Source organism: Prinia subflava, chromosome 8 (genome assembly GCF_021018805.1).
Source record: "Prinia subflava isolate CZ2003 ecotype Zambia chromosome 8, Cam_Psub_1.2, whole genome shotgun sequence".
Lineage (NCBI taxonomy): Eukaryota > Metazoa > Chordata > Aves > Passeriformes > Cisticolidae > Prinia > Prinia subflava.
In genome coordinates, this window is record NC_086254.1 from 18,304,707 (window position 1) to 18,327,628 (window position 22,922).

General features: G+C 61.0%; 4 protein-coding genes across 9 annotated transcripts in view; 2 read left to right on the plus strand and 2 right to left on the minus strand.

The window, feature by feature from the left end:
- Window positions 1-235: 235 nt before the first annotated feature.
- Window positions 236-5,710, minus strand: MIEN1 (migration and invasion enhancer 1). Its single transcript, XM_063404840.1, has 6 exons — window positions 5,683-5,710; window positions 4,951-5,217; window positions 2,550-2,793; window positions 1,997-2,094; window positions 1,555-1,631; window positions 236-943 (listed from the first exon to the last, which is right to left on the minus strand). The coding sequence occupies exons 1-6, from the start codon at window positions 5,708-5,710 to the stop codon at window positions 860-862; spliced, it is 798 nt and encodes a 265-aa protein (XP_063260910.1). The 3' UTR covers window positions 236-859.
- Window positions 3,816-10,354, plus strand: GRB7 (growth factor receptor bound protein 7). Of its 3 annotated transcripts, none has more exons than XM_063403762.1 (15): window positions 3,816-3,924; window positions 5,769-5,907; window positions 6,009-6,153; window positions 6,619-6,775; window positions 6,844-6,965; window positions 7,042-7,119; window positions 7,473-7,610; window positions 7,693-7,803; window positions 7,920-8,018; window positions 8,374-8,454; window positions 8,525-8,641; window positions 8,720-8,780; window positions 8,862-8,949; window positions 9,272-9,365; window positions 9,439-10,354. In XM_063403762.1, exons 2-15 carry the CDS (start codon window positions 5,777-5,779, stop codon window positions 9,583-9,585), a joined length of 1,569 nt encoding a protein of 522 aa, XP_063259832.1. In that variant the 5' UTR covers window positions 3,816-3,924; window positions 5,769-5,776; the 3' UTR covers window positions 9,586-10,354. The 3 variants fall into 3 exon arrangements, with proteins under 3 accessions (XP_063259832.1, XP_063259834.1, XP_063259833.1); XM_063403764.1 differs by having other exon boundaries at window positions 8,723-8,780; XM_063403763.1 differs by having other exon boundaries at window positions 7,045-7,119.
- Window positions 10,355-10,663: 309 nt separating this feature from the next.
- Window positions 10,664-13,171, plus strand: RDH8 (retinol dehydrogenase 8). Its single transcript, XM_063403799.1, has 6 exons — window positions 10,664-10,804; window positions 10,878-11,039; window positions 11,506-11,685; window positions 11,758-11,851; window positions 11,937-12,120; window positions 12,752-13,171. The coding sequence occupies exons 1-6, from the start codon at window positions 10,708-10,710 to the stop codon at window positions 12,989-12,991; spliced, it is 957 nt and encodes a 318-aa protein (XP_063259869.1). The 5' UTR covers window positions 10,664-10,707; the 3' UTR covers window positions 12,992-13,171.
- Window positions 13,172-16,626: 3,455 nt separating this feature from the next.
- Window positions 16,627-22,922, minus strand: part of IKZF3 (IKAROS family zinc finger 3) — a 37,011-nt gene continuing 30,715 nt past the window's right edge. For all 4 annotated transcript variants that reach the window (XM_063403780.1, XM_063403779.1, XM_063403778.1 and 1 more), the window contains one exon: window positions 16,627-19,142. In XM_063403780.1, coding sequence (XP_063259850.1) covers window positions 18,439-19,142 — 704 coding nt within the window. In that variant the 3' untranslated portion in view covers window positions 16,627-18,438. The remainder of the gene's footprint in view (window positions 19,143-22,922) is intronic.

Genomic DNA, 22,922 nt, shown 5'->3' on the forward strand with positions numbered 1-22,922 from the left:
TCCCCTTTTCTCTCTTTTCCCACCTTTCCATTCCTTTTTCAGTTCCCTTTTCCCCTTTTGTCTTCTCTTTTTTGCTTCTTTCTTCTTCCCCTTTCCCTTTTTCCTTTCTCCCACTCCTCCCTCTTTCCCCTTCCCTCTGTCACCCCTCACCACTTGCCTGAAGGATAAAATTCCTGCTCCCAGGCAGGATCCAGGGCCGTGTCCCACCCCCCATTCCCGAGGGACACCAGAGGAGCCACATTCTCCATCCTTTATTCCGCCCAGCCCGTTTGGTTTATACACAGTATAGAATAAATAGGGCCCCCTCCCCTTTCCCGAGGCCAAGGGCAGGAGCATTCCAGGCAGGAATCAGGAGCTGGGAGCCCGGGAATGGGGAGGGGGGATGTGAACACACCAGGGTTCCCATGGCCCAGCCCTGGATTAAACAGTGACAGAGGGACTTTAATCATTAACAAATCCCGGGGGAGTTACAGCCAGTGGATTCCCCTTGGAATTAACCTGCTGGGAGCTGCTCCAACATGGGAGACCCCCACATTCCCATGGGGGGAGGGAGGGGAGAGGCCAGCACAGAGAAATGGGGGTGCTGTGAGGACCCCCTGTGCCCCCCAGGGGGGTGCAGCTGATGAGGGGGGAAGGCAAAGGCAGGTGGGAGACCCCCCCCTCAACCCAGGCCACGGCTACACCCCACAGCAGGTCAGGCAGGGGCCAGAATGACCCCCAGTGCCACCAGTGCCACAGCTCTGCCCTTCCCAGCGCCACCACGGGGGTCCCCAGGAGGCTCTCCCGGTGTCCCTGGTGCCCCCAGTGTCCCTGGATTTAAGGAAGGCAGCGCTGGGGGGACCCCCCTGTCCCCGGGGGGCTACAGGATGACGCAGGGGGGGCGGCTGTTGGTGATTTTCTCCAGGGGCTCCCCATTGCGGGCTCTGCGGATGGCCTCGATCAGCTGGGGAGACAGGGCAGGGTGGGGGTCACAGCCAGGGAGGGGACAGGGACACACCCCAGCCACGGCCAGGCTCTGACAGCAATCCTGGCTGCCCTGGGGTTTATTGGAAGTATATTTGATAATTGTACATTGGTTGTTTTTTCTGCTCTGCTGGTCTGTTTGGTTCCCTGTTCTTCAGATCCAGCTCTGTCTCCCAAGGACCAGCATGTCATATCCCTTCCCTTTATCCTTCTGTTTTCCCTTTTTCCTTCTCTTTTTCCTCTTTTCCCTTCTATTTTCTCCTTTTCCCTTCAATTTTCCCCTTTTTCCCTCCCTTTTCCCTTCGATTTTCCCCTTTTTCCTTCCCTTTTCCCGCCTCTTTCCCCCTTTTCCCTCCCTTTTTCCTCTTTCCTTTTCTTTTTTTTTTTTTCCTTTTTTTTCCTTTTTTTTTACCCCTCTCACCCTGCAGGACCCCCAGCAAGTCCTGGCAGGGTGGCAGGAAGGGAAACAACTCCAGAGGGTGACAAAACAGGGACCCCGTGGGCAGCCCCCGCCACAGGAGGGGCTCAGTGCAAACCCAACGCCCCCAGCCCAGCCTGGCTGAGCCCGGGACCCCCAGGGGGGGTACTCACGTCCTTCTCATAGGGGAAGCCCCCGTTCTCCAGCTTGGAGAAGATGAGCTGCCCGTTGATCTCGATCTCGAAGGCACCTGAGGGCACAGCCAAGGCCCAGCCCTGAGCTGTGCCCCCCCTAAAACCCCTCGTGACACCCCCAGCCCGTGCCCCCCACAGACCCCCAGCTCTGCCCCTGAACTGCTGCTGAGGGGCAGCACCCAGGGCACGACCCCCCCTTGGACCCCCCGCCAGATTTAACCCAGCCCAGCCCCTCCCCAAACCCCCAGAACGGCAGTGGGGGCGCCCTGGGGTGTCCCCCCTCAACCCCGAGGCTGCTGGGGGGTCTCACCAGTGCCCCCCAAAACCCTGAGGGTGCTGGGGGGTCTCAGGGTGCCCCCCGTAACCCCGAGGCTGCTGGGGGGTCTCAGGGTGCCCCCCGTAACCCCGAGGGGGGTCTCACCGGTGGGCCCCAGTCGCGACTCGATCTCGATGTCGGGATACTCCTCCCGCACGGCGCTCGCCAGCTCCTGGTACGTGGCCTCGAAGCCGCAGGGCTCGCTGGGGAGGGGGCGCGGCTGAGGAGGGGTCGAGGCACGGGGATCCCCCCAGCCCCTCCCCGAGCTGAGGAGCCCCCCCAGGCTGTACCCCCACAGCTCTGCTGCCCCCCGCACCCCCAGGGCCCCCTCAGGAGCCCCCCAAAACCCCCGCACGCCCCTTCCCCCCCAGCCCCCCACACCCCATAACCTCCCATTGTCCCCCCACCCTGCAGAGCCCCCAAATCCCCTTTAACCCCTTCCCCCAGCGCCCCGAATCCCCACCCTGCAGCCCCCCAACCCCTCTGGATCCTCCTCAGCCCCCCCTTCTCCCCCCAGTCCCCTCCGTGCCTGAGCCCGCCGCACGCCTCAGCCCAGCTCCCCCAGTTTCTGCTCCCAGTATCGCTGTGGGCCGCCTCCCCCCACCCCCGGGGGCCTCGGGGTCCCCTCGGTTCATCCTCCCCCGGGCTCCCCGCTCACCAGTACTCCACCACGATGCGGACCGGCCGCTCGGCGCCGCTCTCGGCCCCGTTCCCGTCCCCGGTCGCGCTCTCGGCCCCGCCGCTCATGGCCCCTGGTCCCGCCGCGCCGCCGCTTCCGGGTGCGGTCACGTGACGCGCCGCTTCCGGCCGCTCTGCCCCGCCGCGCTGCTCGTCTTGTCTGCTCCGAGACCTCCGGGAGAGCCGCCGTGACCCCGGTGACCCCCGGGGGACACAAAATGACCCTCAGCGACCCCCGTGAGACTCCCAGTGACCCAAAGTGACTCCCAGGACACATCTAGTGACCTGAAGTGACCCCCGGGCGACCCAGACTCACCCGTGTGTCACCTGCAGTGACCCCAGAGACCCACAGGAGACCCATGGAATGATGTCAGTGACCCCCATGTCACCTGCACCCACCCCCAAGGTGACCTCCGGGGGACCCACACGGAGCCCGTGGGACCTGAAATGACCCGCACAGAGCTCTCTGGTCCCATGGGAACCCCCACTGCTCCACAGGACCCACACCTAAAACCCCTGGGGGGATTCTATAGGGCCCTGTTACCCCCCCCACAGACCAATAGGACTCCACGGAACCAAACCTCATCGCCCACTAGGACCCCTGAGCCCCCCCATGGGGACACCTCTAGGGACCCCGTGGCACCCCAAGACCCCAGTGGGGACTCCCAGACCCCTCGTGGGGGCACCCACAAGGGGCCCCACAGGACACACACAGAGCCCCTAAGGGACCCCACGTCCCACTGCATTCCCATATCCCAAATACCGCCCCCAACCCTCTTGGAAGGGTCCCTGACCTGCATGAGACCCCCATGACCCCCCACCCATGGTCCCACCTGGCAGGGGTCCTTTAGGGGACAATGGGGACAATGGGGACATCCTCCTCCCACCATGGGACCCTTCCAGCCCCCACTTTGGGGGTCCCAGGGGATCCCCAACCCAAACCTCACACCCTGGGGTTGGGGACTCCCAGGGCATGGGCTGGGGGGTCTGTGGGGGCTGCACCCCCAGGACATCCCAGGGGACCGATCCCCTGTGTCCCCCACAGCCTGGCTGCTCCAGGGGTCACCCCAGTGCATTGTGGGAAACTCCCCATCACCACCCCAGGGGGGTCGTGGCAGGTGGGTTTGGGGGCTCCAGCCCCCCAGGGCTGGACCAGGGCCAGGCTGGACCCCCCACCCTGTGGCTGGAGGGGGCTGGGGGCCCCCCTGGGTGCTGGTGGGGGGCCGGTGCCGGGCAGCAGGCCCGGGGCGTTGTGATGTCAGGCGGGGGCGGGTGCTGGCGCAGGTAGATAAAGCCGGGGAGAACAGGAATCCCTGGTCCGGCGGGACGGTGCCGGGACGCGGCGGGCGCTGCAGGTAGGAGCGGGGCCGGGCTGGGGGCTCCCGGGGCCGCAGGGTGGCGGCTCATGCCGGGGTGGCAGCCTCATCCTGCCGGGAACGACCCCGGGGCTCTCACTCCACCCGCAACCCTTCCCTCCCTCCTTCCCGCCTTCCTCCCCGCTCTTCCCCCTCCTCCTCCTCTGCCATCCCGCCGTGGCTCCCCTGCTGCCTCTGCACCCCTGGGGAGCCCTGTCCCCCAACCACAGCACCCACCGGGACCCCCACCCACAGCTGGGGTCCTGTCCCTTAGTCCTGGTGGTCTCGGCACCCTGTCCCTTGGCCTGGTGACCCTGTGATTCCATTCCTTAACCCTGGTGTCCCCGGAATCCCATCCCCAAATCCTGGTGGCTCTGGGATCCTGTCCCTCACCCCTGTCACCCCGGGACCCAATCCAGTGGCCCTGGACCCCCTGCTCCATAGCCCTGGTGGTCCTGGGGCCCATCCCGGTGGTCCTGACCCCCTCCAGTCCCCCGCCCCCGCCCCTGATGTCTGCTGTCCCTTTGCCCAAAGCCCTGTGTCCCCGTTTGTCCCACGCCCCGGGGACACCCTGTGTGTCCCCACCCTGCTGGAGCCCTGCCATGGCCACCGGGACAGGGCTCACACCGGGGTGACCCGAGGCCACGGGGCTGTGTGTTGGTGCCAGGGCAGTGTCCTGTGCCAGGGCCCTGTCACATCCCCCCGTGTCCCCTCTGTGCCCCCCAGCAGCATCGCCCTGCCTGACCCCTGACTGTCCCTGTGTCCCCAGATCACCCCGGGGTCTGCCCAGGGAGGGGGACCCGGCCTGGCACAGGGCAGGGAGCAGGGACGGAGCAGAGGGTCCTGCTGGGATGCTGGGATGGGGACAGGGACACAGCAGGGACAGGGACGGGATGAGGGTGACATCAGCCCTGCCCAGCCGTGGACTTGGACCCGAGAGGTGGCAGGAGGTGGGGACAGGGACGGGCAGCGGGCCAATGATTAACGTGGCTCCGCACGGTGTCCTGGCACCACCGGGTCCAGCACCCGTGGCCACCGAGTGCCACCGTAAGTGCCACGTGTGTGCTACGTGTGCCACGTGCGGCGCATCCGTGCTCCCGCAGCGGGTTGGGCACAGCCGGTGCCGGTGCCGGTGCCGGTGCCGGTGCCCGGGCACGGTGGCAGTGGGCGTGGGTGGGGACACGGGGTGGCAGTGCCAGCGCGGGGGGCTGGCGGTGGTTCCCACGGCGGCTCCCTCGCCCCCGGCTGCCGGCGCAGCCACCCGGGCCCGGATGCCAGGGCGGTGAGGTGGAGCTGGGAGCGGCCGCCAGAACTGGTTTGGCCGGACCCGAGGAGGTGTTTGGGCTGAGCCGCCGCCGCCACGCTCGGCTTCCTTTTCTCCACGGCGCCGGCACGGCTCGGCCTGGCAAAGCTCGGCCTGGCAAAGCCTGGCCTGGCAAAGCCCGGCCCAGCATCTCCCAGTGCCCCCGGATCCTCGGTGCTGATGTGGGGCTGCTGGTGAGGGTCCCACGTAGGATGTGGGGGATTCTTGGGGGGTCTTGTAACGGGCTGTGCTCACCCTCAGTGTCACCCTCCAGCCCCAGCACCCGGACAGGACTGGGGGCACTGGGACAGCCTTGGTGGCCACCTGGGGCTCAGCCAGACCCCCAGGGCTGGGGGTCCTGCTTGTCTGGGCACCAGGAAAATACCCCCGAGTGGGTGCCAGGGCAGGGGGCTCACACGGAGCCCGGTGTGGTGTCCTGCAGGGGCTGCCCACACCTGGCCATGACCCCCCAAACGTGGCCATGGCCCCCCCAAGGGGACAAGGACCAGCACACGGTGCCAGAGCCCCTCTCTCCCCACAGATAATGCCATGGAGGGGGGGGCTCAGCAGAGCAGCCTCTGGGAGCCCCCCGAGCAGGATGGGGGTCCTGGCGAGCGGGATGGGGGCGAGGGGCTGCCCGAGGTCAAGCGCTCCCAGCCCCTCTTCATCCACGGCAGCAGGTGGGTGTGAGGCCTGGGGGGGGGTCGGGGAGGTTAAAGGGGGGACAGGGGGTGCTCGGGGGTTCACAGGGGGTGTAGAACTGACCCCCCTGTGCCTGCAGCCGGCAGCCCCTACAGGAGGAGCCACGAGCGTCGTCACTGCCCAGCATCCCCAACCCCTTCCCCGAGCTCTGCAGCCCCTCCAACTCTCCCATCCTGAGCAGCCCGGCCCTGGGACAGGGTCCCCCCCGCGAGGGCACCTCCCACGTGAGTCAGGGGCAGCGGGATGGGAAGGGGGGCTGAGGTCTGGGACAGGGACCCCTCTGCCAGTGCTGGGGAGGGGATTCTTGGGGCAGGGGTCTCCCCGAGGAGGGCTCCTCCCATGTGGAGTGGGAGTCGGGGCGCTGGGGAAAGGGGAGGGTCTCAGCTCGGGGGCAGGAACCTCCTGCCATGGGAGTTGAGGGTCTGGCGAGGGGTCTCAGCCTTTGGACAGGGACCCCTCTGCAGAGGTCCCACCCTCCTGAGCCTGGGGGCCCATGGGCTGGGAAGGGAGACCCCAACCCTTGGGAAGGGACCACCTCCCACATGAGCCCAGGAGCTGGGAATGGGGGATCCCATCCTGGGGAGAGAGACCACCCCCCAAACGAGCTGGGGAGCAGGAGGTGTGGGGGGTGGCTCTGCAGGGTCCCCTCGTGCCGGGGAGGCCCTGACAGCCCCTGCCCCACCTCCCAGGTGGTGAAAGTGTTTGGCGAGGACGGCGCCTGCCGCTCCCTGGAGGTGTCTGCGGGGACCACGGCGCGGCAGCTCTGCGAGACCCTGGTGCGCAGGACGCGGGCGCTGCACGACCACAGCTGGGCCCTGGTGGAGCTGCACCAGCACCTGGCCCTGGGTGAGAGGCCGTGGGGGCACGGCGGGGCACGGCCCTCGGGACCCTGCTGACCCCTCTGTCACCCCCAGAGCGCTGCCTGGAGGACCACGAGTCAGTGGTGGAGGTGCAGAGCTCCTGGGCCCCGGGCGCCGACAGCCGCTTCGTGTTCCGCAAGAACTTCGCCAAGTACGAGCTCTTCAAGAGCAACGCGGTAGGTGGGCACCCTCTGCACCCCCCGAGGGCACCCTGAGCACCCCAAGGGGCTCTGCTGACCCTCGGTTCCCCAGCAGTCGCTGTTCCCCGAGGTGATGGTGTCCAGCTGCCTGGAGGCCAACAAGAGCATGGCACACTCCGAGCTCATCCAGGTATGGGGCACCGTGCCCGGCCGTGCCCTGGGGACCCTGCTGTGCCCTGGGGACCCCGCCGTGCCCTGGGGACCCTGCTGTGCCCTGGGGACCCCGCTGTGCCCTGGGGATCCTGCTGTGCCCTGGGGACCCTGCTGTGCCCTGGGGACCCCGCTGTGCCCTGGGGACCCCACCATGCCCTGGTGACCCTGCTGTGCCCTGGGGACCCTGCTGTGCCCTGGGGACCCTGCTGTGCCCTGGGGACCCTGCCGTGCCCTGGGGACTCTGCCATGTCTGGGGACCCTGCCGTGCCCTGGGGACCCTGCTGTGCCCTGGGGACCCCACTGTGCCCCTCAGCCCTCGTTTCCCCCCAGAATTTCCTCAACTCTGGGAGCTGCCCTGAGGTCCAGGGCTTCCTGCAGCTGCGGGAGGCCGGGCGCAAGGTCTGGAAGCGCTTCCACTTCTCCCTGCGCCGCTCGGGGCTCTACTACTCCACCAAAGGCACCTCCAAGGTGAGGGCAGGGGGTCCTGGGGGAAGGGGGCACGGCCAGGGGGTGCAGCAGGGCCAGCCCTGACCCCCTCCCACCCTTCCAGGACCCCCGGCACCTCCAGTACTTCGCTGACCTCACCGAGTCCAACATCTACTACGTGACTCAGGGCAAGAAGCTCTACGGGACCCCCACCGAGTTCGGCTTCTGCATCAAGGTGGGGATGTCCCTGCCTGTGGCGGGGTCATTCCCTGTGCCTGCCCCTGCCAAGGGCTCTCTGTCCCCTCAGAGCCACCCGGGGCTGCCCCGTGACGGCTCCGGCCTCTCCCGCAGCCCCACAAGGTGCGGAGCGGCGCCAAGGGCCTGAAGCTGCTCTGCAGCGAGGACGAGCAGAGCCGCAGCTGCTGGATGGCCGCGTTCCGCCTCTTCAAGGTGAGCCCCGCGCCGGGGGAGGCCGGGATGGTGGCAGAGGGGTGCTGGGGGGACACAGGAGGGAATTTGGAGGGATAATGGGGGGATTCTGGAGGAATACTGGGGTGATGCTGGGCGGTAGCTGAGGGGATGATGGGGGGATGCAAGGGAGGGAATGTGGAGGGGTTCTAGAGGGATGCTGGAGGGATGACCCCATCCCAGTGAGAATGTTTGAGGGTGGGTGTCCCTGTGCCCACGTGGAGTGGATGCAGAGTCCCCACCCCTGTGCTGGGTGGCTGTGGAGTCCCCTGGTTGTCCCTGGGTGCTCCCCCACCCCACAGCACGGCCCCCCCAGCTGACAGGGCTGTTCCCCCAGTACGGGATGCAGCTCTACAGAAACTACCAGCAAGCGCAGGCACGACTGAGCCAACCCCCCTGGATCGGCCCCACGCCCCTGGTGAGTGTCCCCTGCCCCCCGCAGCCCCTGGCCCGTGGGGACCCTCGGGTAACCCCCCCGTCCCCCACAGCGCAGCGTCTCGGACAACGCACTGGTGGCCATGGACTTCTCAGGGTGCACGGGCCGGGTGATTGAGAACCCCAATGAGGTGCTGACCGCAGCCCTGGAGGAGGCACAGGCCTGGAGGGTGAGTCGGGGTGCTGGGGAGTGAGGGGGGGTCCCCCTGAGCCCACCCTAACGTCCCCTCCTTTCTTTGTGTGCCCAGAAGAAGACGACGCACCGGTACAGCCTGCCCGCAGCCTGCCACAGCTCCCCGCTCAGCGCCGGTGAGACGTGGGGGCAGTGCCCAGCGGGGGTCCCTGCCCCGGGGTGGGGTCCCCCCAAGCCTGACACCCCTCTCCCCGCAGCCATTCACCGCACCCAGCCCTGGTTCCACGGGCGCATCTCCCGGGAGGACACCCAGCAGCTCATCGGCCGTCAGGGCTTGGTGGACGGGTACGGGACCCTGGGGTGGGGGGCTCGGGGTCCCCGGGGCTCCTGGGGGGGACGTGGAACTCCAGGGGGGTACAGGAGCCCATGGGTTACAGGGTCTTGCAGCTCCTGGGGGGATACAGGACATGTGTGGGGATGGGGGTGAGTGATCCCAGGGGGGGTTGTGGCTCCCAGGATTTTGCAGGGGGGACACAGAGGCTCCCGGGGGTGCCAGGGGGTACCAGGCCACTCCCAGGTCTTCATAGGGAGTTTGTGAGACCCCAGAGGTGACACCGGGAGGGCAGAGGGGACCTGGGGCCAACAGTGACACCCCTGGGGCTCGCAGGGTCTTCCTGGTGCGGGAGAGCCAGCGGAACCCCAAGGGCTTCGTGCTGTCCCTGTGCCACCTGCAGCGCATCAAGCACTACCTCATCCTGCCGGTGAGTGCCAGCGTGGGGCTGGGGGGGCCGGGGGGGCCCGGGGAGAGGGTCCTGACCTGCAGCCCCCCGGCAGAGCGAGGAGGAGGGCCGGCTCTACTTCACCATGGACGACGGGCAGACGCGCTTCGCCGACCTCATCCAGCTGGTGGAGTTCCACCAGATCAACCGCGGCATCCTGCCCTGCAAGCTGCGGCACTACTGCACCTGCGTGGCCCTCTGAGCCACCTGTGGCACCGCCGGGGGGTTTGGCACAGCCTGGCACCACCGGCATGGCAGGGTTTGGCTCAGTCTGGCACTGCCGGCGTGGCTTGGCACAGTCTGGCACTGTTGGCATTCTTTGGCTCAGTCTCGCTGCCAATGTGGCACGGCTCGATGCAGCCCAGCAGCACCGGCACAGAATGGTTTGGCACAGCCTGGCACCACTGGGGTTGTTTGGCACAGCCTGGCCCTGCTGATAAGGGCACGGCTTGGCACAGCCCAGCACCGTCAGCGCAGTTTTGGCACAGCTGGGCACCACCGACATGGCACAGCTCGGCACAGCCCGGCACTGCTGGCACAGCTTGACACAGCCTGGCACCAGTGGGTTTGGCACAGCCCAGCATCACCAGCATAGCACAGTTTGGAACAGCTGGGTGGTTTGGCACTGCCTGGCACTGCCAGCATGGCACAGCTCGGCACAGCCCAGCACCACCAGGATGGTTTGGCAGAGCCTGGCACTGCCAGCATGGCACAGCTCAGCACAGCCCACTGCCAGGACCTCCACACTCAAGCACTTTTTCCCCTCCACCCTGCAGCACCAGCCCCGAGTGTCCCTGCGGGGGCCTGGCACTCCTTGCCCCCACACCCGGGGGGTTTCGGGGTCCCCAGGAGCAGGATTCCGGGGTGTGGGGGTGAGGGGGGCACCCATCACTGTGTCCCCCACATCTCCACGAGGCCAGTTGAACAGGGACACGTTTTATACCAGTGATAATAAAGGTTATTTTTGCAGAGCTCCTGCCTTGTTGCTTCCCATCCCCAGAGCCCCACAGTGCTGGTGGCACACGGCTGGCAGTGTCCCCATGTCCCGCAGTGTCCCCCTGCCTGGCAGTGTCCCCATATCCCGCAGTGTCCCCATGCCTGGCAGTGTCCCCATGTCCCGCTGTGTCCCCGCAGTGCCCCTGGTCCCACACAAAGGCCCCTCTGTGCTCCCCGGGCACCACGTGCGGCTCAGCCACGCGGCCGCCGCAAATCCCCGGGAGGGGGGATTATCCAGGGGGGATTACGGGCCCGGATTTGGGGGGGCTGGGGCTGGGGCAGCTGCTATAAAAGGCGGGGGGCTGGGGCGCGGGGGGGAGGCCGTGCCATGGCTCCCAAGACGGTGCTGATCACCGGCTGCTCCTCCGGCATCGGGCTGGCGCTGGCCGTGCGGCTGGCGCGGGACAAGCAGCGCCGCTTCCGAGGTGAGCGGGGCGGGGGGATCCCCCCGGCCCCCGGGGAGAGCCCGCGGGGGCTGAGCCGCCCGTGCCCTCCCAGTCATCGCCACCATGAGGAACGTGGGCAGGAGCGGGGCGCTGGCGGCGGCGGCGGGGCCGGCGCTGGGCCGGACGCTGGAGATCAAACAGCTGGACGTGTGTGACGAGGGCTCCATCCGCGCCTGCCTCGACAGCATCCCCGGGCGCCACGTCGATATCCTGGGTGAGCCCCGGGACTCCCCTCCCACCGTGACCCCGGTGTGGGGACCCTCCATGATGGGGAGCCCTGTACTGGGGGCTGTTCAGGCAAGCTTGTCCTGTGCTGGGGATCATTTGTGCACCCCACGAGGGGACCCTCCATGTCAGGGACACCTCATGACCCTGACCCCATGCACCGGGGACTGTCCATGCCAGGGACCCCCTGCACCAGGGACCCTCTGTGCTGGGACATTCCCTGTACCAGGGACCATCCAAACTCAGGATGTCCCATTCTGGGGACCCCCCTGTGCCAGGGGCCCCTCATGCACAAGGGACCCTGTGACCCCACAAAACAGTGACCCTCTATGCCAGGGTCCCACAGACCCTGCATACCCCATGCTGGGGACACTCTGAGAACCAGGGACACCCCATGCCCAGGGTGTGGGGTGCCCCCGCCCAGGGCACACCCCAGCGATGCCCCCTGCCCACAGTCAGCAACGCCGGGGTGGGCATGGCGGGACCCCTGGAGTGCCAGAGCCTGGCGGCCATGCAGAGCCTCATGGACACCAACTTCTTCGGCCTCGTCCGCCTGGTCAAGGAGGTGCTGCCCGACATGAAGCGGCGCCGCGGGGGCCACATCGTGGTTATCAGCAGCATCATGGGCCTGCAGGGTAGGGGAAAACGGGGTGCCCTGGGGGGAGCAGCCCCCACCCAGCCCTGACCGGGACTCCTCAACCATCCAGGCATCGTCTTCAATGACATCTACTCGGCCTCCAAGTTCGCGGTGGAGGGTTTCTGCGAGAGCCTGGTGGTGCAGGCGCTGCGCTTCAACGTGGCGTGAGTGCAGGGGCAGGCGGCCGTGCAGCCCCCGGGGCCAGGGGGTCTGGGGGTGCCCAGTGCCCAGTGCCCCATCCCTGGGCAGGATCAGCCTGGTGGAGCCGGGGCCGGTGATGACGGAGTTCGAGACGAAGCTGTACGAGGAAGCTGAACGCGCCGACTACTCACGGACCGACCCCGAGACGGCCGAAATCTTCACCAAGCTCTACCTGAGGAACTCCAGGGATGTGTTCACCAGCCTGGGCCAGACCCCCGAGGACATTGCAGAGGTGACAGGCGGGCAGGGGGCCGCAGGGGGCTGGGGGTGCCCTGCTGGGCTGGGCTGGACAGAGGTGTCAATTAGCCCTAACAAGGAGCAGGGATGCTCAGCCAGCAGTGGGGCACTGACACCCAGACAGCTCCATCCCGATGGGGCTGAGCCTGGCTGGGAATGGGGATAGGAACGGTGATGGGATGGGAATGTGGATGGGATGGGAATGTGGATGGGATGGGAATGTGGATGGGAAAGAACTGAGGATGGAGATGGGAGGGAAACGGAACGGGAATGAGAAGGGATGGAGATAGGAGCAGGATGGGATGGGGTGGGATAGGATAAAGACAGGGATAGAATGGGAAGGAGCTGGGGATGGGATAGGAATGGTAACGGGGTAAGGTGGGATGGATTAGAGATGGGGATAGGATGGGAAGGGCTTGGAGATGGGGATAGGAAGTGAATGAGAAGGAGTTGGGATGGGAATGGGGATAGGAGGGAAATGGGAAGGGAGGGGCTGGGAATTTGAATGAGAATGGAGGTGCTAATGGGGATGGGATGCAGATAGGGGTGAAAGGGAATAGGTGGTGGGCTGGGGCAGGGGTGGGGCTGTGGGGACAGGAAGGGGACAGTCCCGTGCCCACATGCAGCACACCCTGCGGGTGATCGAGGCGGCTCGGCCACCGTTCCGGCACCAGACCAACGTGGCGTACACCCCGATGGCCGCGCTCAAACACGCCGACCCCAGCGGCGCCCTCATCACCGACGCCTTCTACAAGCTGGTGTTCAAGTACGACGCGGTGCTGCGGTTCGGCCTCCGCGCCATCCGCCTGCTCCGCTGGCAGGCACAGAAGGTCAAGGCGGGCGTGCGGCTCCTGGGCTTCAGATAAACCCTTGTGGCTCCCTGGCACTGCCCAGCCCGTCCCGGGGGCGGGGGCGAGGACGCCGGGACCCGTGCAGGGTTTCGCTTCCTGTTCCCGGCCCGAAATAGCTGCAGCCGCCGCCGCATTAAAATGGGGAGGGTATTTATAACCAGTGCCTGGTGAGCAAGGCAGAGCAGCTTCCTCCGGGAGTGCAGCGGCCGTGACGGGGCTGGGAAGGGCTGGCAGCTTCCCCCTGGGGCAACTGTACCTCCGAGCCGCGGGCCTGTGACACCCAGGGGACCTCACCGCGTCCCGCCCTGGTGCTGCATCCTCCTCCCTCCGGGCAGTGCTGTGGGGTCGGGAATGTCCCCTGGGGGGGGGGTCCTGTGTCACCCCTGCCTGGCACCAAGCCCTGGGGCAGCACAGGGGGTGCAGGAGGTGTTGGGAGGGCGGAAAACAGAGTGTGAGGGGCATGTGGTGTGTTCAGAGGGGCACGGGGGAGGCATTTGGGGTGCAAAGGGGGTGCAGGGACCGGTGCAGAGTGGGATGTATGTGAAAAACTTGGTGCAGCGTGGGTGCGGGGGAGCCCAGCAGCTCACGCTGCCCCAGGGGCTCCCCTGCGGCTCCCGGTGGGTGCCGGCCGGGTGGGTTCACCCCTGGGCGCTGGCGTGACAGCACCGGGAGGTGAGCGCAGGGGGAAACCGCAGGAGGCCCGGCCTGAATCAGCCCCGCTGAACCTTCCTGGCTCCACCCCGGAGCCCTGGAGGGACCCCCAGCCCCCGGTGAGAGGCTGGGTGGAGGCGGCTGCAGCTCCGTGTGCCTCGTGGCCTCTCAGAGCCCCGCCGGCTCCAGGGGCCGTGGGGACAGGATGGAGGTGGGGAAGGAAATATTTTTGCGTTATCCCCCCTTCTGGCACGAGTTAATGGCAAAGCGGCGGTGGGGCCGTGGCCCCGGGGTGATGGCAGCACCTGTGGGACGTGCAGGGGTGACATCAAAGCGGTGGCAGTGCCGCTGCCTCCCCCCGCTGCGGTTTCTGCAGATTTGACTAACTTTCTCCGCTTGGGGGGCAGGATGGGGGCATGGGGGTGACTCTGCCCGGCCCCGGGGAGCAACAAGGGGGGCCCCCAGCATTGAGCTACAAGGTGTGGGGAATGGGGCTGAGGGAGGACAGGACCCCCCTCACACACTCCCAGCCCCACGGTGTCCCCCAGGGGAGCTGCAATGGGGCTGGTACTGGGGGAGCTGTGGGGAGCAGGATGAGCCCCAGCGCTCAGTGCGGGTGGAGGGCAGTGGGGTCTGGGGGGAGCAGTGACAGCTCCAGCCCCGCTCCCAGCCTTGCTCACGGCGGTCCCGGGCAGGGAGAGGGGGGGACAGGGAGCTGCTGTGGGTGAGGGGATCCCCAAGGTGGGGAGCACCTGGGTTATGTTTGAGGCTGAGGAGCATCACGTCCCACCTGGAGCATCCTCCGTGGCCACGGAGCGCCACTCGAGCCCAGGACTGTCACCCCCAGCCACCATCGCCGCAGCCCCGCTGGAGGGGCCGGAGCCGTGCGGGCTGGAAGTAGATTCTTCTAAAAACAATCGTCTGCTGGGACTTTCCTGTCTCCGGCGTGTGACAATTGCCAGCCGCTCCCCGTGTCCTCGATCCCCCGAGGATTTCGCTGCCAGGTGCCGACTCGCTGCCATGCAAATGTGGCGCCAGATTTAACCCGGCTGGAGGGGCTGGAGGGGCCGGTTCGGCGGCTCCCCGGGGGCTTCACTTCCCTCCCGACGCAGCGAGGGGGGCATCGGGCGTGACACAAACCTGCTGCCCCCGTCGTGGTGCCCCGGTGACAGTCGTGGCCCTGTCCCGGCTTGTGCTGCACCCGCGGGTCCCGGTGAGAGCCCCGGGGTTGCAGAGCTCCCCCTTGGCCGTGCCAGAGCTGGGGACGCTTCCAGTGCCCCTTCCCGCAGAGGTTCAGCACAGGGGTGGCTCTGCTCATCCCCTGCCCCCCGAATTTGGGAACCAGACCCACGCGGAGGGTGGGAAAACGCCGCCGGGTCCCGGCGGGCCGTGACTCAGAGCACGGCTGGGGAGTTGGGACACGGAGGAGTGAGGTGGTGGCAGTGACTCAGTCCTCCCTGTCCCCTCCCGGCACCGCCGGGTTTGGGGTGCTGGAGCGCTCCCCGCGGGAGCAGGAGCCGGCCGGGATGCTCCAAGGATGCAGAGCAGCACCCGGAAGTTTTCTGGGATTTTTTGTGCGTTACGAAGCGTGTTTCAACACGACGACAGGAGAAACGAGTTCCTCTGTGCTCTATCACGATTACAGCTATCAGCCGATAAAGATCTCTCTGTCACAACACCAACTGAAGGTTTCTGTAAGCCTTGAAAGGGGTTTGGCTCCAGGCAGGAGGAGGCTGAGGGGTTTTGGATCAAACCCATCCTTATTAAGGGACAAACCAGGATGAGAAGATGCCGTGGGACTCGCTGTCCCCAGCCCCGAGCCCCCTCTGTCTCACCCAACCCTCGGAGTCTCGGGGAAAGACCCCTCAGTGCTTGTGTCGCACCCGGGCTGTGAAGGAAGTGAAGGGAAAAGAAAAAAAAAAAAGGATCCTCTGACTTTCTTCTCAGTTTTTTTTTCCGTTTCTGTTTCTCAAGCGTGTCCAGCTCTTGCGGCAGAAGGTGTCAGGGGGGAATGAAAAGAGGGCGAACAACGTCAGCCTCGTCAAGCAGGTGCTAAAAGGGCCGGGGGGGTTGGTGTGAGCCTCCACCCTCCGCTGCCGGGATGTTTCCATCGGGCTGACACAGCCCCGGCACCCTGGGAACCACAAGCCCACCCCACAGCCCGAGCGTGGGGCTGAGCTGCCTCCACCCCACAGCTCTGGGGTTCAATCGTTCCTCTATTAACCAAAACTGTGTCCAACACCCTTTTCCAGCAGTCAGGGGAGCAGAAGTTGTTTCACACCTCTGAGTGTATCAGTTACTCCGCTGAGTAACTGGTTCTGCTGAGCACAGCCTCCACCGTGGGGACACAGCACAGCCACGGCCGTGCTGCTCACAGGTCCCGTCACACCTGAGGGATTTACAGGTCCCAGAGGTGAGGGACACCTGCAGCTCCAGCCCCACAGCTCATTCCCACCCTCGAGCAGCTCTGCTGGTCACTCCCAGATCTGTTTTCATGGCTGATGAATTGGACACTTATTTACTGACATTTTTAAAACTTCAGTAAACCTTTAAGAACCACAGGCTCCTTTCTTGGTGCCAAAAGCTCCTTCCCTGAGCCTCCCCTGCCCACTCTTGGGGTGTAATTCATCGGTGAATGAAGAACCAAGAGAGACAAGACACACCAAGAATGCTCTAAACCTGTTCCAGACCAAAATAACCAAACCAGGAGCAGAATAAATTAAGCTCCCAACCAGTTCCAGTGCTTTTCCTGTCTGCTTTCCCAGACGAGGTGGTTTCCAGAGCTCCTCCAAGCCTGGGGACCTGCCCTGGACCAACACAGCCCCTCAACATCCAGACACAGCCCAGTGGGATTCCATCTCCCAAGCCAGGGTAGCACTGTGGGACGTGGTGAATGATAGGGTGGGAAGGAACAATTCAAATATATTTTTAGATGAATCCATTACCCAATCCACTTACGGAAAGTAAGATTTTTGGATGGCTCCAGGTGGTATCTCTCTGCAGATTCCTTTGATAACCTGCCTTTGCCTGCCCTCAAGTCAGGACATCGTCATTATTTAAATATTTTATTCATTTATTGACAATTCTTTGGTCTTGAAAACTAAGCCATTGAAAAGCAAGCTTGTCACAAAATTGGAAACTGATAAAGACAACCACAACCACAATGTCCTAAAAATGTCGGACTTCAAAATGTCAGAGCAGCAGTGGAACCTTCTCTTTTTCCTCTGGCAATTTTCTCACTCCCTTGCCCTTCCTTTCCCTCTCTTTTATGGACACAAAACCTTGGCCCTTGGGGCTGCTCCTCGGTGGAACTGCAGCCTCCCTCACAGGAGGAGCATTGGTCACATTGTTCACTCAGGGAGAGCAAACATGCACCTTTCTCATGGTGGGAAACATCCTAAATCTGCTTTGCAGCTCCACACACAACAACAAAAGGCTTCTCCTCAACCCTAGGGATAGCAGGATCCTGGATTAGCATTTCCACAGTGCTCTGGATACTCAGGCACACTGCAGACTGATTTATCTCTCTCCAGACTCACCCTTAGTGGAAAAAATGAATATAAATTTCTTATTTTGTGCCTTAAAGTTCAGAGAGGAAATAATTGAGCCGAAAGAATTCAGAGGAAGGGATGAACTTCAGGATTTCTTGATCCTCAACTCTCCACCCTTCCCTCAGGGGAGTGATTGGATCAGCAGGGATAACACAAAAGCAACACAGCTCTCAAATCACACAAGGGGTGCAGAAAGTCCATCAGAACGCTCCTAAATATGGGATATAAAAATATTTTGCAAAGACTAAACCTCCACTCAGCAAAGCCGTTACCAAACTCCTCTCCAGCACAGGGACACCGACACAGCTGTGGGGCCATGGGGAGATTCAGAGAACTGTTGTAAAAATCGGCTTCAAAGGGATGGCACCTGCTCAGGGCGTGGAGCAGCACCTCCCCAGGGCTGTCCTGGTGCAGGTGTGGCTCTCACACACCTGCCTGGGGTCTCACCTGTCCAAAGCCACCCAGGGCCACCCTGTCCTGCTGTGGGAGCAAGGCAGAGGCACAATACACAGCACAGCTTCATCCTTGTTCTCGGCACCCATCAGAAAGGAGGAGTTTCCAACAATGAAAATTGGGATTTCCCCTAGGCCACATGGATGAGCCAACCAGTGACCTCACTGGGTATCCCAAAAATATATACTGTTAAAAAATCCCGACCCCAAATAGGTCTCATTTCTCGTTTTGCTCTTAGTGAGTAACTTAAAGAAAGTCAGCAGTGGGGTAAGAAAAATGAAAGTGTGTTACACTCTCATTAGGGTTTAGGGGAAAATCTTTAGGAGGAATTAATAATCCCTCCCTTTTCCTGCCCTCGTTTTCCTTGTTTTGGTGATGAGCCACTGGGAGGCCATCGGGATTATAACAAGGAAAAGCTCCTCTAACACACCTCTGACTATACATCTGCATGAGCAGGGGAATTGGCATGAAAACCTTTTGTGCTGACTTAAAGCAAACTCTATAAAAACAAACACAAGTTAAAAATTGAAAACATCGTAAATGGCTCTGAAGTTTCGCAAAAATAAAGTTCGTATCAAAACCAGTCTCTGCTCCTGGTGTTTCCCACAGTCCCACTCACCACAGCAGCCAGGCAGAGATGCTACAGAACACTGAATTATCGGGAAAGACAAATTTTAAAAAGGTGTCACCTCCTTGTGACACACTTCAAACCGACCTAGAAAAATACTCAAGAAATTTCATTATACTAATTAAAACCCCAACCAACCAATGGAAAACACAGCCTTTGACCTTGGAGAACGGGTCCTTTCACTTGAGCACGACTCTGTGCTCTCCCCGCGCTATGTGCGAGGAGAACTCGTAGCGGTCGTGGCTGCGGTAGCCGCAGACGTTGCACTCGAAGGGGTCGCGGAAGCCGTGGCAGCCCATGTGGATGGTGAACATGACGTAATCCAGGAAGAGCACGCGGCAGTGGTCGCAGCGGTACGCCCCGATGGCCTCCCCGTCCTTGTTGATGACCTTGAAGGCGTCGCGCGGGCAGATGGCGGGCGGCTTGATGATGTCGTACGGCCTCGGGAAATCCTTCAGGGCCTGGAGGCCGTTGCGGGTCGGCGCCGAGATCGCCTGGCTCTGGTGGAAGGCGGGGTTGGGCCTCTCCTCGTGGTTGCTGTCAGTGTCTGTGGAGTCGTGGCCGCTGTTGTTCGGGGAAAGGCCCCTGTCGGACGACAGGCTCTTGTCCCTGAGGTGGCCGTGGCTCTTGTCGGCGTCCAGCGCGGCGCCGTTGGGGACGTCGGCGCGCGGCAGCGGCAGCGGGTACAGGCTGCTGATGACCGGCACCATCTCGGCCGTGGGCGCCGGCTGGGGCTGCACCAGCGGGCGCAGGGCCTCGGCCCCGAGGTAGGTGATGGCGTTGTTGATGGCCTGGTCCATCATGCGCCCGTGCATCATCTCGCTCTCCTTCTCGTACAGGAAACTGGAGTTATAATTGACATCGAAGCTGGGCCGCTTCTCACCTGTGAGAGACGAGAGGTGATAATTACCTGGGTGGGTGAAGAACTGTTTAAAAGCTGGGATGACTTTTCCAAAGGGCAGAAATCTCTGGGAATGGGCCATGATACGTTCTCTGCTGGAAGAGGCTGTTCTTAGACACAGGTAGATTTTGGGTGGGGTTTTTTTGGTTTTTTTTTTTTGTTTTGTTTTTTGGTTTTTTTGTATTGTTTTAAACCTCAGGCTCAGAAGCAAACCAGTCTAATAGAGGAGGTGGTGAGGGTACTTTCTGAGAAATTAATCTCTGACAAGTCCTTGGACACTGAAGTCAGTTTTCCCCGCTGTCCTTTGACAACTACAGCTTCCTCTGCACCTGGCTTCTTGGACCTCTACACAGGTATTCAGGTAATCTAACACTGGCAGATATAAATAAAGATATAAAACCCCCACAGTCAGAGTAACTTGATAAGAGGTTAGTGAAAAAAAAAGTTTTCCTCTGGGTGTAGTGGGGCTGGAAAACTCTGGACTGGACAGAAGTGGAGGAGAGTGCAGCTGAAATTCTGCTCACACCTCTCTGGGCAGCACAGTGCAACTCCTGTTCTCTGTGCCAGCTGCAAGGAGGAAATAAACTGCACCCCAAAAGCACTAAAGGCATTTTGGAGGTGAATGCCTAGAAATAAGTAACTGAATTCTGTGGTTACTAAAACCATCAACTTGTTCATAGCTTAAAAAAATACAAAAAAAAAGACCAGATGAAAGGTTTCACGTGCAAGTGAGTGGCAAACATTAGATCCACGAATCTCTTAGTTACGGTAACTCGACTGGTGCAGATGTTTATCAGTCACCTGTCAACACCGTGACTCAATGTGTATGAAACTCGTGGGGTTTCACTGCAGAGGCAGAAAACCAGGAGCTCACGTTTCTCTTCTAAAACACTCCAAAAGGTTAACGAACCACAAGAGTGCAAACGCTTCCAGCCGGCGGCACCGCTCGCCGTCCAGCTTCACATGGAAGGAAACAAAATGCCACAGGACTTCTGACTCGTAAAACCAGCTCCAGGCAAGTGAAAGATGGGAATAAATTGGAAATTTAAAAAGAAAAAAAAAAAGCTACAAGAATAGACAAGACTCCCTGAAAATTTTGGTGTTAAGGTTTGCTGTTGTAAAGTAAGATTAAAAACATGATGTGTGATCAGAGGATTGTGGAATATCCTGAGCTGGAAGAGACCAACCAGGACCACTGAGTCCAACTGCTGAATGATCACTGAGGGTCTTGCAGTGCTCTGTGATTCCACTGTCCTGGTGGATTTTAAGGCTCTGAAGAGGGGCCTGGTGCAGAGGTGAAGAGTCAAATGCAGGGTTTGGTGGCCCCTGCCCTTGTGTGGGACTTGTACTGGTGCACATGAGGCAGCTACTGGGGATGGAAATGTGAAAAATAAAGTGGGTGAGACTCCTGGTGCTTGTCTGAATCTCTGCAGAGCCCTCCAATTATAATAAAGGGGTTTTTCTTCTGATCAATAGACTTCATTCAGAGACACGAGCCAAACAAAGATGCCTTGTTAGTGCATATCCCTGTCCCTGCTTCCTGACTAAATGAGACATCAGCACTCATTCCCAGATTTCCCAAGGAATCCCTGCGCTGGCCTGGCAGATCTGAGCTCTGACAGGGCCAGGTCAGAAAGGCACAGGAGTCAGACCAAGGTCGGACAGCCTGCTCCTGAAAACATCCCTCCCAGAGATACAGAGGACTGAGAGGGGGATGTTTTTACATGTAATCGTACAAGAAAAATCACAGAAATCCTAGAAAAACAGCAAGTTTCAGAAATTGGTTATTTTGTGCCTTTAGGTGAGCTGTGATAGGTTCTCCACTGTGTGTTCAGTGCCAGTTCACGCCATCCAGCACTAGCACAAATCCCAGAGGATCTGGGCCACACAGGAACTCATTGGCTCACAAGGGAAACCCCAAACCCACTTGCTCTTCACGTTAGGTTTATGCTGAGGGGGTGCATCCTGCTGCAGGCGTGTTTAATAAAATACATAAAGGTCAAACTGGTGGTGATTGCACAATGAGAGAGCAGAAAAAAGCTAAAATAGAGGAAGCTGAAGGATTACAAACCCATTTGCAGTAGTATTGCTTTTTGAACGACAGCAAGACGTGTAAGGGCCGAGCCCCACAGGCCCAGGTTCAATCCTGAGCACCAAAGGCACTCAGGTGGAGTGTGCTGGTGTGGCTGTGCAATGAGGTGACCTTTAGAAAGCCACATTAATGTAAAATAAATTAAAAAATGAGACCAGTTTTCTTAGATGAAAGCCCAGTGCTACCCACTAAACCCACTAAGAGCACCATTACCTTCAAAAATTGAGTTGGTTTCCTGTGTGGATAGATCCAACTGCACAGCCTTACCTGGATGGATCCAGCTGCTCACCTTTACCTAGATAAATCCAGCTGCTCACCTTTACCTGGATGGATCCAGCTGCTCACCTTTACCTGGCTGGATCCAGCTGCTCACCTTTACCTGGATAAATCCAGCTGCTCACCTTTACCTGGATAAATCCAGCTGCTCACCTTTACCTGGCTGGATCCATTTGCACAGCTTTACCTGGCTGGATCTGGCTTCTCACCTTTACCTGGCTGGATCTGGCTTCTCACCTTTACCTGGCTGGATCCAGCTGCACATTTTTACCTGGCTGGATCCAGCTGCCCACCTGTACCTGGCTGCATCCAGCTGCTCACCTTTACCTGGATAAATTGAGCTGCTCACCTTTACCTGGATAAATCCAGCTGCTCACCTTTACCTGGCTGGATCTGGCTTCTCACCTTTACCTGGATGGATCCATTTGCACAGCTTTACCTGGCTGGATCTGGCTTTTCACCTTTACCTGGCTGGATCCAGCTGCTCACCTTTACCTGGCTGCATCCAGCTGCTCACCTTTACCTGGCTGGATCCATTTGCAGAGCTTTACCTGGCTGGATCTGGCTTCTCACCTTCACCTGGCTGCATCCAGCTGCTCACCTTTACCTGGATAAATCCAGCTGCTCACCTTTACCTGGATAAATCCAGCTGCTCACCTTTACCTGGCTGGATCCAGCTGCTCACCTTTACCTAGATAAATCCAGCTGCTCACCTTTACCTGGATGGATCCATTTGCACAGCTTTACCTGGCTGGATCTGGCTTCTCACCTTCACCTGGCTGCATCCATCTGCTCACCTTTACCTGGATGGATCCATTTGCACAGCTTTACCTGGCTGGATCCAGCTGCTCACCTTTACCTGGCTCAGGTGCACCCCGTGCCAGGGTTTGGCAGCTGTGGGAGTCCTGCTGCCCTCCCAGCCCACGTCCCTCCCTCCCACTTGGGCCCCACTCCGAGGGTGAACTTCATATTAAGCCATAAAAAAAATAAAAGCACTTGTTGCCTTATATAACCCTACAAAGAGCACAAATAAGGCTTCATCAGCACCAATAATATCTAACTGCTGAGTAAGGATTTCCTTAGGAAACAGGGTTGTACTTTATTTTCTCTAAAGGTAGGTTGATGAAATGAGACTGGCCAAGAGGGTCAGGTGTTTGCTGAAACACAGAACCTGCCCAGCTAGTATTTGAGATCCTCAACATGCAAAACTCTGATCGTGTACAATTAAATGCAAAGAAAATACTATGGAGACATCTGCTTGCTTAAATTACCACAAGAAAGGATTCAATATTTTTTAATCATAGACAAATTTAGGAGGATGACTAAGAGAAATTCAATACTTTTCTGTCTTTAGGCTTATTCCACACATGAATCCTGCAGGAATCTTCAGCTCC

Excerpts from the sequence above, each read along its gene's own strand:
- MIEN1 (XM_063404840.1), bottom strand. The coding sequence starts at position 5,710 with ATGGCCACGTTTGGGGGGTCATGGCCAG. Across the intron at positions 5,218-5,682 it reads GTTTGGGGGGTCATGGCCAG|CTCCACCTCACCGCCCTGGC; the intron begins GTGTGGGCAGCC and ends GGCCGCTCCCAG. Across the intron at positions 2,794-4,950 it reads GTGGCACTCGGTGGCCACGG|GGTCATTTTGTGTCCCCCGG; the intron begins GTGCTGGACCCG and ends GGGGTCGCTGAG.
- GRB7 (XM_063403762.1), top strand. The coding sequence starts at position 5,777 with ATGGAGGGGGGGGCTCAGCAGAGCAGCCTCTGGGAGCCCCCCGAGCAG. Across the intron at positions 5,908-6,008 it reads CTCTTCATCCACGGCAGCAG|CCGGCAGCCCCTACAGGAGG; the intron begins GTGGGTGTGAGG and ends CTGTGCCTGCAG. Across the intron at positions 9,366-9,438 it reads AGCACTACCTCATCCTGCCG|AGCGAGGAGGAGGGCCGGCT; the intron begins GTGAGTGCCAGC and ends GCCCCCCGGCAG.
- RDH8 (XM_063403799.1), top strand. The coding sequence starts at position 10,708 with ATGGCTCCCAAGACGGTGCTGATCACCGGCTGCTCCTCCGGCATCGGG. Across the intron at positions 10,805-10,877 it reads CAAGCAGCGCCGCTTCCGAG|TCATCGCCACCATGAGGAAC; the intron begins GTGAGCGGGGCG and ends GTGCCCTCCCAG. Across the intron at positions 12,121-12,751 it reads CCCCCGAGGACATTGCAGAG|CACACCCTGCGGGTGATCGA; the intron begins GTGACAGGCGGG and ends GCCCACATGCAG.